Here is a 15,219-nt window from a genome sequence, read left to right on the forward strand (position 1 = left end):
TAAAGGGTGTGACTGAGAGGATGCTGAGAAGATGCTGAGAGGATGTTGGTCGAAGGAACAAACAGGGACCTTGGGAGGAGTCACAGGGCACTCAGTGTCACAGCAAAGATCAATGGGTTCATCTGTGTGTGTGTGTGTGTGTGTGTGTGTGTGTGTGTGTGTGTATGTGTGTACACCATTCTGTCACCCCAGACAAAGATATGGTCACAATGTCTCTGCTTCCAGCCTCTGTCTGATGACCCCCTGCCCTACTCCCCTCTGACCATCTGCCTGTCTACATTAATTAATGTACCCCTTGGGAAGAGGAAACCGAAGACACTAGAAACAGAAGAGGCACAAGTCTCTTATTTGTTTTTGGAGAGGTGGGGGAGGCATGTGGCGTTTACGCATGTCTCCCAGTTGTACAAGGGGCTTTACAAGTAGGCCGTTATTGTAGAGAAGAATTTATTATTAAATGACTTGCCTAGTTAAATATAAAGGTTAAATATTTTTTTTTTATACAAATATCCAGAGGAAACGTGAGGAGAGAGAGTGGGTTCCTCTGGTGTTAACCCTGTGAACGTTGGGAACGTCCGAGACAGGATGCACGGGTCCAGGAGGAAGCCCTGATACCCGGGCCAACCCAGAGTGCATTGCGCCACAGCGATCTGGTGTGCAGGGACATCAATTATACTGCTGGGCCGGCTGTGGAAAGAGAGCCTGACACAGTGACCATCAACACACATCCTTTGCCTGCTAAGGGGAAATTTGCACTAGAGCACTCTGCACAGAAGCAGGAAACATCCTTGTGCTTTGACTGTTTTGGCCTCGTTTGATAACTGAGAAAAGAAGCATACATGTAAATCACTGTATGTGCGGCCAGTAAAATCATATTTTTCTACTTTAGTTTTACTTTTCATTCTTTCTATTGACAGTGCAACAGAAACTGCCCTATTCCTCTCACCGACGTTAAGGGGAGGAATTTTTCCCAACGTGCGAAGGGGGAATTCATTGCTACGCCGTCAGAAGGACCGAGTAAGTGGACGGAGGACAGAGAGAGACAGAGAGCGAGGGATCGAGAAAGAGAGAAGGAAAGAGAGAGAGAGAGAGCGACCATGATGGAGCTGAGGATCCAGTTGGTCCCTACAGGTGAGATCATCCTGTCCCCTGGGAAGAATGGAGAGAGCTTCTGCCACAGCTGCACCAAGGTGAGTCCATCCATTCAATCTGCTCACTCCTCATACACTTTAAAGAACTAGATATCCAAGAGTAGGATTTCCCTAGCCTGGTCCTAGATCAGTTTGTGCTGTCTTGCTAACTTTGCCAACCTTGGCGAGACAGCACAAACATATCTGGGACTAGGCTAGGATCTGCCTGTGTGGAAGTGGAGCTGATGTATCATTTTAGAGGTTGACTGTGCACGGGGGAAAAGTTGTTCCCCTTGGTCACTCACTCTGGTTTTCGCTTGACCACAGGAGGTTGGTTGCACCTTAATTGGGGAAAACAGGCTTCTGGTAATGGTTTCCATGGTTTCCATGTGTTTGATGCCATTCCATTCGCTCCGTTCCAGCCATTATTATGAACCGTCCTCCCCTCAGCAGCCTCTAAGCGGCTTAACTATGTACGGTAAATTTGTTTGTGCCAAATGGTTGGCTTGACAGAGTGCAATCGATATCATCCTCATTCGATTTTTCCACTCAGTGCCCGCAGTCGGAAAACACCTGCTAGGCCATTGATGTTGATTATGCATGCCGGTCCAGCAGAGTGCCAAGTGAAAAATGTTACATGGGCTCATAATGTGCTGGCTACTTCAGTGTGTTTGGAGAGGTGTGAAACGTCATCCAATGTAAATACAGATTCAGAAAAAAGGCAATTTGAATAAACTAATTAGAAACAATAAGAAAATCAAAACCAACTGAATGGTCGATTGCCACTTAAATAATGTTATTAACATAACACATTATCAATGTCAAGAAGGGTTACATGTTTCTCTATGGAATGGGGATTGCACAAGTTCCTGGTGAATGTGAGAGAGTGGTGATAGAGCGGGTGGGACTGAGTCTTCTGTTCACACAATCTAAGGAATGCAGGGTGTGGGGCTTTAAATCAGACAGCATATGGTGAAACAACAGGCTGTGCCATAGAAAGCAGTGCAGGTTAATGGAATGTTGGACTAGTACACAAACCAACTTTGACCAACTTGGATCTTAGGAATTGATAGAGATCTATAGCGTACACCCGGTGAGACGTTATTAACTTTATCTGATACATCTTAGTTCATCAAGTTCAGTTTGAGCCTTATGTTCGTTCAGTGAGCAGGAATGGCTAATGACGGGAATGGTACAGAATGTATGTGAGGAAAAGACAGAGAAATTCCTGAACAGCACATGCGTTTCCCATGCATCCCAACATTCCACCACGGTCACATCACCCTCTTGTGCCTCTGATTGTGTGTGTGTGTGTGTGTGCGTGCGTGCGTGCATGTGATTGAACATGTGGACTTGTGAACTGAAGGCACGTGTAGTGTACGAGTTAATGAGTATGCATATCATATACACTATTTTCTCATTCCTTATCGAGAAAGGAACAATGCCCTCTTACAGTTTCACACAGATTCGGTGGCGAGAGACAGAGACACTCTCTGGAGTACAGTCTGTCTTTCCAATGAACAGGGGCTTGTCAACAGGATACAACCTTTCCTCCCAGCATAATTAAAGCAGGGTGAGGAGGGCTAGCAAAGCTGGGTGGTGTGTGTGAGTGAGAGAGAGAGAGGTGGGCTACAGTACTACAGTACAGTACAATCGATCACTACCCCCTCTGGCAGGGGTGCCATATCGCAGTCCATTATCTCATACAGGCAGGCAATTGAACTGCAAAGGTCACCTTCACATGGGAAGAGGTGGTGTAATATGGCACCATTAAAAATGCTGATAATAATAAAACAATGCTGACAGTGGACTTTTGTTAAGGTGTACATGCCTCAGACCTGTAGCCTACTATGACAGTAGAATGGCATAATATACTAGAATAACGTTAACATTTATAACATTTATAGCAATAGCAAATGGTTGAACTTGCTGCCACAGATCTGATCAAAAACGCGCATGGCGGCCACACCCTTTCCAAGAACCACGCAATGCATGGTAGCACGCGGACAGAAGGTGTAGTGGCAGGTCTTCTGACAGTAGAGGGCAGAAGAACACTACTACGAAGTCAGCGAAGGGAAAGTGAGTTGAATGCCGTCGGCGGTTTTTCTTTTCTTGTTCAGGATCATTTTCAACGGTATATCTCACCTGCACAACAATATTTACAGACACTCTCAACCCATGTTATTCTTAGGGTAGGAGCTATTGGCAAACTTACCTATAGGCATACAATCCATATAGGCAAACATTGAATAGGCTAATCAAAGCAAGGAAGTGTGCTCTCACAGTGCAACATTAGGTTCACACAGGGCTATCCAATGCAAACATTGCATAGACTACTTCCCATATAGGCTATTTAGTGTTACGCCTGTTGAAAACAGTTTGATGTAAAACAAATGATATCACTCCTTATTAAGTCTGTGGGATGGGTCTCGAGAACTTCCTGGTATCTATGCTGTGTTCATAACCAAGTGTGAAGGTAGTATTTACCATATACGACTGGGGAAAATCCACTTGAATGCCCCTCGAAGTCATACTTGCAAGTAGGAAAGTCGTCTATTGCACCGTTAATGTGCTAGTTGGAACTAGGAAACTCCGAAATGTCTGACTTCTTAACTGGTTGAACGCGGCACGTGCATAACTATAACCAGTTAGCATGTGATTGCCGCATATAAATTCTGCGCTCCGACTTCTCTCACTTGCTGACCTCTGTCGTCACCTACACTAAGGAAATTACCTCTTGATAACATAATTTTCAGCAGTTTACTGTAACAACAAAAAAGATTTAAAAAAGCAATCTATTATAGGTTTTTGGAACACGGTCATTTGTTTACAACCATAACTTTTATACGAATATACCAAATAACAGAGACAAACTTTATACACAGGGGTATACACATTTAAACTAAAATACATAGGCTAAGGTTTCACAGGCATTTATAATTCACTTTGCTTTTACAAGAAGGATAGTTGCTCTTTTAGTTTATGGTTAATGCAGCTTGTTGATCATTAGCCAATCGGCGTTTTTCAACGAGTTCAAAGCACGTGAATGCATCTAACTTGTGTTTATGACTTCACAACTGGTAACTACCATGTTCCCAATAGGTTGTGAACGCAGCATAAGGGCTGTTGCGTGTTTGAACGAGGGAGGGGAAATTACTGACATATTCCACGACTCACCAGGGGACTGAAATACTCAGAATAATATAATCATATTTTTTATGGCTTAAAATTACTGCTGTTGTATACTTGAAGTGTATTTGCTAGACAACGTTACTCTTAAAAAAGAAAGAAAGTGTATTCTAATTTAAAATAGATGAATAGTGGTGGATAGTCTAGGCTACCAAGGCTGTGGAGAAAAAAACCTTCACTAGAATTACAGCCGCTAGATTGTAGTTGCTTGTTGGATCAGTAACGAGGAACCGCTGAAAGGACTGGTCACATAGAGACGGAGTTGAATCTGGGTTTAACGAGAGACAGAACAGCTTGCTGTCTTTTTGTAGCCTACCGGCGAAGAGACATCAGGGCGAAGTAACCCACTGTGTCGTATTGACTTCGGCTAATTGAAGGTATGTATATCTTGCCTTCGTTTTCTGAACAGGTTGTTACAAAGTTATTTTGTAGCGGGAAGAAGTTTGCGTGCTTCATATTTGTGACAATGTAGCAAGTCGGCGACGAGGCCGTCTGGTTGTAACTACTACGACAAGTATTTTAATTCGCCAATGTATGGGATCATGAGGTTATTAGGAGTGGCTGGCAATCATGCCATGCGTGATGTAACAACTTTACCACCTGAACAGTTGCCAATCCATGCCCTGTCCTGACTGCCAGCCAGCCCCTCCTAATAGCCTCATGATCCCATACTTTGGCGAATTAAAATACTTATCGTAGTAGTTAAAACCAGATAGGTTGTTCAGTATCACTAAAATGGGCTAACTAGACAAAGCTGCCTGGTGGTTTGTGGGTAGCTGTGTGAGTGTCTTGGGTGACCTGGGGTTATGTCAACAGGACTGTGAGTGTCCACCTGTCCAACCCCGACTGTATACAGGGTTGAGATGTGGCATTGCTCTCCACTCACATCTTATGGCTGTATATGTGAAGAGACAGTAATAAAAACAGAGAAGCCTACAGCTTCATCGTGGTGTTTTGTTTGTTCAATTGTCGAGTTAGGCAAGCACTAAAACCAATCGATGGTGTTGTCAGTCCTTTTTCCCACAACAGAACTTCTTGGGGATATTTTGTCTGCTGTTTAACTGTAGCCAAGATTTTCCATTAGACTAGCTCAGAGGGATGCTGTGATCCCCCCCCCCCCCCCCCCCCCCGCCCCCCCCTTAAAAAGAAGTCCTGCTACAAGGATTCCAGTTTTAGCCCAAGGCAGAACAATTTGGGGATTGAGTTTTTTCCCAGCTGTCTGCACTCTACGGATATTTAGGCACCTCCCAGCTCTGTCTCACAAAACTTGAGACTCTGACAGCGGCATTCACAGAGCCAAATATAACCTTCTGTTTGACCCCACCACATTGTTTGCATAATATCCTTTTTGCATGTATCACTTTGCCACTGGGCAATTCTGTTTTATGTTATTTAACCCCCCCCCCCCCCCCCACCACCACAACAGCAAATGCTTCTGTCATCAGCTGCTACATGTGACCAGCCAATATGTGTTGTGTGTGAACTCAATGGTGGTGACATGGGCGGCTCTGCAGACCTTGTCTTGTTGTGACCCTCTTGTCACAGAGCCAGCTGTCAGTGCTGCAGAGCCTTACCCCAGGAGACTTATTGGATCCACCTGCCTCAGTGCTTCGGCCTCTTCCACCTCTAACAGGAAACTCTCAGGGCTTACTACCCAAACTTGGCCAACATGGCTGATTGCCCTAAACCATTTTGTCGACCCCCCCCCCCCCTTCCCATGAAACACTCACCACCAAAGTCACCAACACTGCAGTTTGTTGGATTGGATTACCTTGTTAGTTGGAACAGATGAAGAACGGTTGGATTTGTACTAGAGACTAATGAACAAAGATTGAGAGGGGATGAGAAGGGAGATTATGTATTAGAATAGGAAAACTATTGGTCAAATGATAAAAGGTCTTGACAACATTCGTCCAGGCCTTGTGAATTAGAGACCTAGGACCAGCTTGCAAAAGTACTGTACTTTCTCAGTTGCTATGGTTTCACAGGTGTGGCGTGTCACACACATTCTGCCCAGAGTTTGAAAACCAAGCAACAGAGAGATGGGGCATGTCTGGGACACGCTGCCCTGAAAACAGCCACGTCGATGTACTTCTGTATAATGTTTCATGTTCTGTGTGGACCGCAGGAAGAGTAGCTGCTGCTTTCGCAACAGCTAATGGGGATCCTAATAAACAACCAAATACTGTGGTAGACAGTGAGGCCACACTGATGTTTCACACCCTGGTAGGAGTGGATCTGCCAACGTTCATGTATTTGTGGAGGAGGACATGGAATCTGGGCCATAGCCTGCTTCTATTTAGATAGCAAAAGTATATGGTCATCTAGGAAGGGGAGTGGGAAAGACCGACGGAGACTGACAGATGGGAAATGGTGGGAGAAACACACTACTTATTGATTTGGGAGCTCATATGACACGTCTGAGAGAGCGAAGGAGCAATGGGTGAAAAGGGAGGCGCGAGAACGTGTTTTGTATGCATTTTCTTTTTGTTTGTTTTGAGTCTCGCTCGCGTCAACATACTTACTATTGGTTAGTCGTCTGAGGTATTTGTATGAGAGCGGTTTTGGAGAACGAAGAAGAGGTGGAGGCCGTGCTTGACTTGGGCCGGAGTTCACCGGAGCTGAGTACCGGCACCTCAAATGTTCTACTGCTCAAGCTCCTGTTCCTCTTATAGGATATTTGCTCAAAAGTATTGTGGAGATCCTGCATCTAAATATTAACAGTACCGGAACCCAAAATGAGTTCTGGCACCTATTTCAGTCCAAGTCAAGCATTGGGTAGAGGAGTGTATGCATGGAATGAGTCAGTCTGGTAGAATGCGAGTCTGGTAGTGAGTCAATGTAGAGTGCTGCGTGTACGCCGGTGAGTCATGAACTGAGCCGGTTGGACGATCTGGAGTTTGTCTCCTTTTAGCTGTGGCTTTTCCACCAGAAATGTCCCGGCCTTAGAAGAGTAGAGCGCCCCGCCCTGCTACCAAGTCTTGCTTCCTATCAGGAGAAAACTACTATCAGACTGGGGAACCCTTCTGGCTCAGTCAAACCTGGATTGTGTTCGTTAAGGCACACAGTAGCTGTGTAGTAGCAGTAGCACAAAGCTTTTCTAAAGGATGAGGAACAGAAAAGGAAAATGGTCTTTTTGTTTTTGGACGGTTTCAGATAGTACCTCCCTGTTTTGGCCAGGTTTCTTTCCGTTTCGTGCCTAGTGAGCATGACTGGTCGAGTATGATGTGTCTCAGAATTCAAGACCTACACCAGCCCCCCCCCCCCCCCCCCACACACACACACACCCACGCATTCACACTGATAAACCTGACGGACAGGGGTAGAGTGAAGGGTTGTGGGAAGGGAAAGGACAGGGGGTGTGGCTTAGAGATCCTCTTTCCATCGCTAATCCTTCACTTTGTGGTACCTCTGCTCCGTTAAACTAAACATAGGAATTGGTACCAGTTGACCTAGTAAGCCTATAACGTCCATGGGTATGATGCCATGATTGAATTGTAGTATTATTGCGGTATAGGAGTTTATAAAGCCTTTTATGAATTAACATTTTGTTCATTGTTCACTTTGAGCTCACTGACTGGAGTACAAAGTAAAAGCATTTTAGTGATAGTTAGGGCATTTCGTCCTTGTATCAAGATAATCACCACGTCTTCTCTAACAAATGGGCAACAGTTGGACTCAATGCCTTCTGTCCAGACTGGAGACTCCTGTAGTTTCAGTACTGCTCTCAGTAACACTTTACTTAAAGCCTGCGCGTACAATGCTTTATAACCTGCTATAAGCATGTATGGGACTTCATAACTACATTTTTTTATTAACTTGTGGCTCGTTGTATTCCAGCCCTCCTGCTCCACTCAGATGAACGAGGTATGTGCTCACTAGGAAAATGGCCCCTTTCTGTGGTAGATAACCTGTCGCCTTATGGACCTATCTTTGTAGGGCTGTAACGATACCAGTGTCGCAATATTTTGTCCATGGCAAAAATGAAAACACGATGCAGACCATTCTTGGGTCCTTTAAAAACCTGCTGCAGGTACAATATTGCTGTAACTTGGAAAATGAATGTGACTCTAGGGCCTCCCGGGTGGCGCAGTGGTCTAGGGCACTACATCGCAGTGCTAACTGCGCCACCAGAGTCTCTGGGTTCGCCCCCAGGCTCTGTCGCAGCCGGCCGCGACCGGGAGGTCCGTGGGGCGACGCACAATTGGGCTAGCGTCGTCCGGGTTAGGGAGGGTTTGGCCGGTAGGGATTTCCTTGTCTCATCGCGCTCCAGCGACTCCTGTGGCGGGCTGGGCGCAGTGCGCGCTAACCAAGGGGGCCAGGTGCACGGTGTTTCCTCCGACACATTGGTGCGGCTGGCTTCCGGGTTGGAGGCGCGCTGTGTTAAAGAAGCAGTGCGGCTTGGTTGGGTTGTGCCTCGGAGGACGCATGGCTTTCGACCTTCGTCTCTCCCGAGCCCGTACGGGAGTTGTAGCGATGAGACAAGTTAGTAATTACTAGCGATTGGATACCACGAAAATTGGGGAGAAAAGGGGATTAAAAAAAATAATGAATGTGACTCTGGGTGACAGCAGAATGATGCTTATTTCCAACATCAGGGCTGTTTTTCCGAAAGGAGTTAAATCCACTTTGTGTTTTGTTTCCTTGCCGCGATACTGGTCTCGTCCCGGCCATACTTCTTTCCCCAATGACTGTACAATACTTATAGCCTGTAAATGGCCCGTGTGCTCCCTCTCTGCTGGCACACCTACCCATTGTGTCCCACTGTGTTCGTTCCCACACTCTGTGTACCAGCTAGAGCCTTACCTGTCCACCTTCCTGTTGTGTGTCTTGTGGTCCTCTGAGAAGTTAACCAGGCATGGATATACCCTGGTTCCAGATCTGTTTTGTGTTTTACCAACTCCCCATTGTCATTGCCACCTTTTTGTTCGAGACGGCACAAACGGATCTGGGACCAGGCTAGCATGGAACGTTAGATATATTGACTGTACATAAACTTAGTTCCTTTCAGTGTGGTTGCCATCGCTGGGACCTTGGCCAGCAACACTGTGCCTGCCTGCCAGCCCTGCACGTTAACCTTTACCCAGGTACACTCCATGACAGCCTGGGCCGTAAGCCAACGGCAATCCCAACCAGGTGTGTCCTTGTGTTGTCCCAACCCTGTACTGTCAATCACTCAACGTGATGTAGGAGGGGAGGGGAGGGGGAGAGTATGGGTCATCGGAAAACAAATATTTAGGCCAGATGGATTGGTACAGGGCTGCGTTCAGTAGGACACGACGTTGTGGAATGTTGCAGATAAAGGTCATGAGTAAAGCTGACGTGATTCCATATGCCAGCTGTCAGAGCGGCGTGGTTGTAGCCCGGTCAAGAGGACCGACCACTTTGCTGAGCTCTCGCGCGATCAGGCTCCTTCCACCAGTATCGCATGTTTGTTCTACGTCATATATTTCTATCTGAACGCCAGCCACCCACCCACAGGTGGCGGTGTGGAGGGGGGGCAGTAGTAAAACTAGTAGGAAGTGTCTCCTCTGTCTGTCAGGGAATTGAGATTGATTGATTGATGAATGTCGACGCAATTACAGTGGAGCCCCTGGATTGGCGAACCCATTAGTCAAACAAGCACAATGAGTTTACCACTGATAGGATCAATTAAATGTAGGGCTCTGAATTAGACATGGATATTGCAAAGTTCCTCTGCCAGCACCAACTTCTTTTATCTCTTCTGATACATGTAATTAGACTTGATGTATCATCTGTTCAAACAAGACTTTCCAAAACCTCAATTCCAGTGTACTATCACATACTCTATGAAATAATAGTTTATGCTTTTAATTCAGCTGCAACCGATGGGAGTCTTTCTGTTTCAAACGGAGCAGGGCGTGATGAGAGCTTTGCCCGGGTGTGAGGGAGAGCGTGAACGAATGCAAACATCACCAAGGAGATGGGCTTGATAAGAGGAGGTGGAACAAAATGGAGTGACACCTGGCATCACCTCTAAGGATCCCTCACCCCCATGGCCTATGTTTTGCCCCCACTACACACACCTCTGTCCGCACAGAACTCCCACGCAAACACACACTAGCCACAGCTCACTCTATGGGACACGCAGCGGTACATTCATGTCACACCCGCGTCTACGTCCAGGTTGGGTTTAACTATGTGCTTACTGCACGGAGCTGTTCCTTCAGTGTGATCCACCCGCATGCTGCTGCCTATAGGCCTGTGTCTCTCAATAAGCTCCTGTCAGCAGTCATCTGATCCTCTAACTCTGTCCTGACTGGTCCCTTCGGAGAGGAGGCAGCTACGCCCTGTGTGTTCAGACCCTCTCTCTCTCTGCCTCGGTGTGTGTGTGTGTGTGTGTGTGTGTGAGAGAGATGGCATCCGGTAATTGGGGGGATGTGATGCGTAGAATGAGACGGCGGGGGGAGGGCGCTCGTCTGTGTGTCATTGTTTTGTCATGATTACAGTGCTGTCTGCTCATTCGTGGGTAGTAATAATACCCAATGACCTGCCACAGAGACGTGTGTGTGGAAAAATAAGTGTGTGTGTCATTGCCTCAGCTGTTGTCTGTGTATTGTCATCTAAGCAGCCTAACCCCTGCCTCTGCTCTGTGGGTGGTTGGGGACAAGATTCCAGAGATGTTGCGACGTGGAGTGCGTTTGTCCCCAGACTGCTGAGCGCTTCCAGGAGGCTGTGCTTGCTTGTGCCTGCTCTGTTGGACCCCAGTTTAATATGGCTGCAAGCCCTAAGTCGGGATCAATATGACAACAGCCACTTCAAGTGCAGGGTGCGAAATTCAAAATATATTTTTTAGAAATATTTAACTTTCACACATTAACAAGTCCAATACAGCAAATGAAAGGTACACATCTTGTGAATCCAGCCAACATGTCCGATTTTTAAAATGTTTTACAGCGAAAACAGCACGTATATTTATGTTAGCTCACCACCAAATACAAAAAAACGGACAGACATTTTTCACAGCACAGGTAGCATGCACAAAGCCAACCTAACTAACCAAGTACCAACCAAACTAACCAACAAACAACTTCATCAGATGACAGTCTTATAACATGTTATTCAATAAATCTATGTTTTGTTCGAAAAATGTGTATAAATCATAGTTTACATTGCAGCTACAATCAGAAATTGCACGGAAAGCAGCCAGAATAATTAGACACCAACGTCAAATACCTAAATACTCATCATAAAACATTTCTGAAAAATACAGAGTGTACAGCAAATTAAAGACAAGCATCTTGTGAATCCAGCCAATATTTCCGATTTCTTAAGTGTTTTACAGCGAAAACACAATATAGCGTTATATTAGCTTACCACAATAGCCAGAAACACAAGCCATTCCCCAGCAGCAAAGTTAGCGATCGTAACAAACCAGCAAAAGATATATAATTTGACTAACCTTGATAAGCTTCATCAGATGACAGTCCTATAACATCAGGTTATACATACACTTATGTTTTGTTCGAAAATGTGCATATTTAGAGATGAAATCAGTGGTTATACATTGTGCTAACGTAGCTACTTTTTCCCACAACGTCCGGATATTTTTCTGACACTTTTTCTGACACATATTCTGACCAAATAACTATTCATAAACATAACTAAAAAATACATGTTGTATAGGAAATGATAGATACACTAGTTCTTAATGCAATCGCCGTGTTAGAATTCTAAAAATAACTTCATTACGATATGCAGTTTACGTTATGGCGAGAGCGTGCCCAAAACCTGGCCGCAAACTACTAGTTCACATGTACGACAGATATATGAAATAACATCATAAAATGGGTCCTACTTTTGCTGATCTTCCATCAGAATGTTGTACAAGGGGTCCTTTGTCCAGAACAATCGTTGTTTGGTTTTAGAATGGCCTTTTTCCCTCTCGATTTAGCAAGCACACTTGCCAATTGGCGCAAATCTCTCCATCGTCAACAAACTCAGAGAACGGAACACGGCAAAACTCCCGAAAAAATTTCAATAATCTGATTAAACTATATTGAAAAAACATACTTTACGATGATATTGTCACATGTATCAAATAAAATCAAAGCCGGAGATATTAGTCGTCCATAACGACAGCTTATCAGAAGGCAAATCCAGGTCCCTTGACGCGCTCTCCAGAAAACAGGAAACTGGTGACACGTCATGCCGAGAGCTATTATTCGACACCAGATCAAGTTACACACTCCATTTCTTCTCTCACTGCCTGTCGACATCTAGTGGAAGACGTATGAAGTGCATCTAAACTAATAAATATCAAGGACTTTAATAGGCAGGCCCTAGAACAGTGCATCGATTTCAGATTTTCCACTTCCTGTCAGGAAGTTTGCTGCAAAAGGAGTTCTGTTTTACTCACAGATATAATTCAAACGGTTTTAGAAACTAGAGAGTGTTTTCTATCCAATAGTAATAATAATATGCATATTGTACGAGCAAGAATTGAGTACGAGGCCGTTTGAAATGGGCACCTTTCATCCGCCTACTCAGTACTGCCCCTGCAGCCCAAACAGGTTGCCCAGTTCCAAGCCTCACGTTTCGTCATTCCTAAATTGCTGAATTTATTGCAAAGTCAAACCACACACAAACTCACATCATATGGTGGGTTTAATTACAATTCTCCCTTCTGCAAAGTCTTTATCTAGTGTGTGTCATTGCTTTGGACAATATGGATACTCTAGTATTGAACCATATTCACAAAGCAGCTCTGAGTAGGAATGCTGATCTTTTCCTTTCAAATCATAATGAATGAGAGGAGACCTGATCCTAGGTCAGTACTCTTAATCTGATACCCTGCATGAGTATGGGCCCTGCTCTGTTAGGCTCCTGTCCCCTTGTCCATAGGCTCCTGTCCCCTTGTCCATAGGCTCCTGTCCCCTTGTCCATAAACTCCCGTCCTATATGTTCCTATGAGCAGCCTAACGATAATCTGAGCCTGTTTGTCTGGGCGTGGCCGTGTGTGCTGCATGTCTGGCAGTGTCTGCAGCTGGGAGTCAATGATATAGTGCCGGAGAGGAGTAGAAGGAATTGGACAGAGGATTTTTGGCAGCAGTATGCCAAATCCGTTCTTGAGTCCTTTGTTCGGGCAGCAGTGCAGGTGTTACCGATGTGGAACCGGCACGAGAAGTCACACCGAGGGAACAGGAAAGGCAGCGTTAGACATTTTGACAACTCGCCGCAAGTGCTTCTGATTCCCTCCGTTTACAGTGGATCTGTGACAGTAAGCAAAGCATAAACATCTCGAAACAAAATGACACACGACCTTTCACCCCGCGCTGCCGGAGAGGAAGGAAATGTCCTCGCTCCGTTGCATATTTACTGCGGGGAGGATGGAGGGACAAGGAAAAGGGGACTGAATGGAGGAGTTGAAAGGGTGTGCTGCCAGTATTGGTATTCAATCGCTATAGATGATAGGGAGCTTAGATGACCAGGGAGGGTAGCGTGTATGTAAACTGTACTTCATACCCCTCAGCCTGCTGCCGGTAGCGGGTGCTGCCCATATAAGGCCGTGTGGGTATAAATAAGCCTGAGAGGGCCCCTCTAGCCTGGGGGAGGAGACCAGGGAGGGAGGATGGGCCCATCTGCCCTATTTGTACTGTACTTTATGAGTTCCAGCTGGTGTGCACAGCAGTCTCCCAGATATTGAGTCTGGGACAAAAGTCACGGTGAAATGCTGTAGGGAGGTCCTCCTACTGCGAGTCTCAGCTCGCCCCTGTTGACTCCAAAGGCTTGTTTGCTGTGTGTGTGAGTGAGAAAAATAGCCTTTGTTGGGTGATTTGCCATTGACCTGATATGCTGAGGTCAGGCTCGCCTCAACTGAGATGATCGGTCTGGGAAAGGTGGTGATTAATCAGTTTAGCCTCTAAACGAGGAAGCGTAAGAAAAGCTGATCCCAGACCAGGGTGTGGCCTTCTTGTGAGGAACACGGCTGCCCCCTTCACCTCGCCCATACAGAGGAATCTCCACTGATAGGTTTAGAGACTCTGCTTGTGTGTGTGTGTGTGTGCGTGCGCTGAAACCACTTCCTCCTCCTCATTTCTGCTGTGGTAATAGAGAGAGAGAGAGGAGGGCTCGTCCGGTTCAGCTGGTTGGCTGGGATCATGTCTTTATGGAATACTGGAGACACTTTAGGAAATGCCTGCGCGGCCCAACGTGCTGGCTCTGCAGAAAAGCAATGTGTGTCTGTGTGTGTGTGTGTGTGGCAGGGTGTCTCTTGGCGAGAAGGAGTGGGAATCAGATGTGCAGACTGAAAAAAAGAGGGACTGCTTTCTCTTTTGGCCTGTTTGCTTCCGTTACCCTAGCAAGCGAACTGCCGTAACATTGCTTAGTCTAACTATTCTTGTTGACCGGATGAACGTTGACGTCGGAGGCGGGAGTAGAATCCTCTGTAGAGAGAGACCAGGGGGCTGTAAGTGACCCGGTGTGTGCTGTAGGTGTGGTACATTTTGCTGATGTTCCCAGGTGATGGACAAGGCTTCTTTTCTTCGCTCGTGCAGATGAGCAGCGTTACACTGCTGAACGAATACTCACGCTTGTCCGTTCTGTTGCACAGTGGGTCCTGCCTCGTGATCTTAATTCCTGGTTTGTTTCCGTGTTTTATCTGCTCTATCCAATACTTTGCGTGTGCACAACGAGCTCCCTCAGAGGAGGCTGGTGGAGGAGGAGCTATACGAGGACGGGCTCATTGTAATGGCTGGAATTGATTCAATGGAACGGACTCCGACGCTGTTTGCGTGTGTTCGGTGTGATTGTTACCATTCCAGTGGTTCCATTCCAGCCATTACAATGAGCTCATCTTCCTGCTGCTCCATTTTTTTTACAGTTTGTGTTGTTTTTATTTCACTTGGTCCCCACGCCCCCCTCAAGTCTTGACTCATGTTGG

At 46.0% G+C, this 15,219-nt stretch overlaps 1 protein-coding gene across 3 annotated transcripts in view; it reads left to right on the top strand.

The window, feature by feature from the left end:
* The first annotated feature begins 694 nt into the window (after window positions 1-694).
* LOC129832291 (unconventional myosin-Ic-like) overlaps window positions 695-15,219 on the top strand; it is a 53,318-nt gene continuing 38,793 nt past the window's right edge. For 2 of the 3 annotated variants that reach the window (XM_055896240.1, XM_055896241.1), the window contains exon 1: window positions 695-1,187. In XM_055896240.1, coding sequence (XP_055752215.1) covers window positions 1,095-1,187 — 93 coding nt within the window. In that variant the 5' untranslated portion in view covers window positions 695-1,094. Of the gene's footprint in view, window positions 1,188-4,260; window positions 4,694-15,219 lie in introns of those variants that run through there. The other variant, XM_055896243.1, reaches the window with a different exon arrangement.

The sequence above is a fragment of the Salvelinus fontinalis genome, chromosome 33 (assembly GCF_029448725.1).
Source record: "Salvelinus fontinalis isolate EN_2023a chromosome 33, ASM2944872v1, whole genome shotgun sequence".
Classification (NCBI taxonomy): domain Eukaryota; kingdom Metazoa; phylum Chordata; class Actinopteri; order Salmoniformes; family Salmonidae; genus Salvelinus; species Salvelinus fontinalis.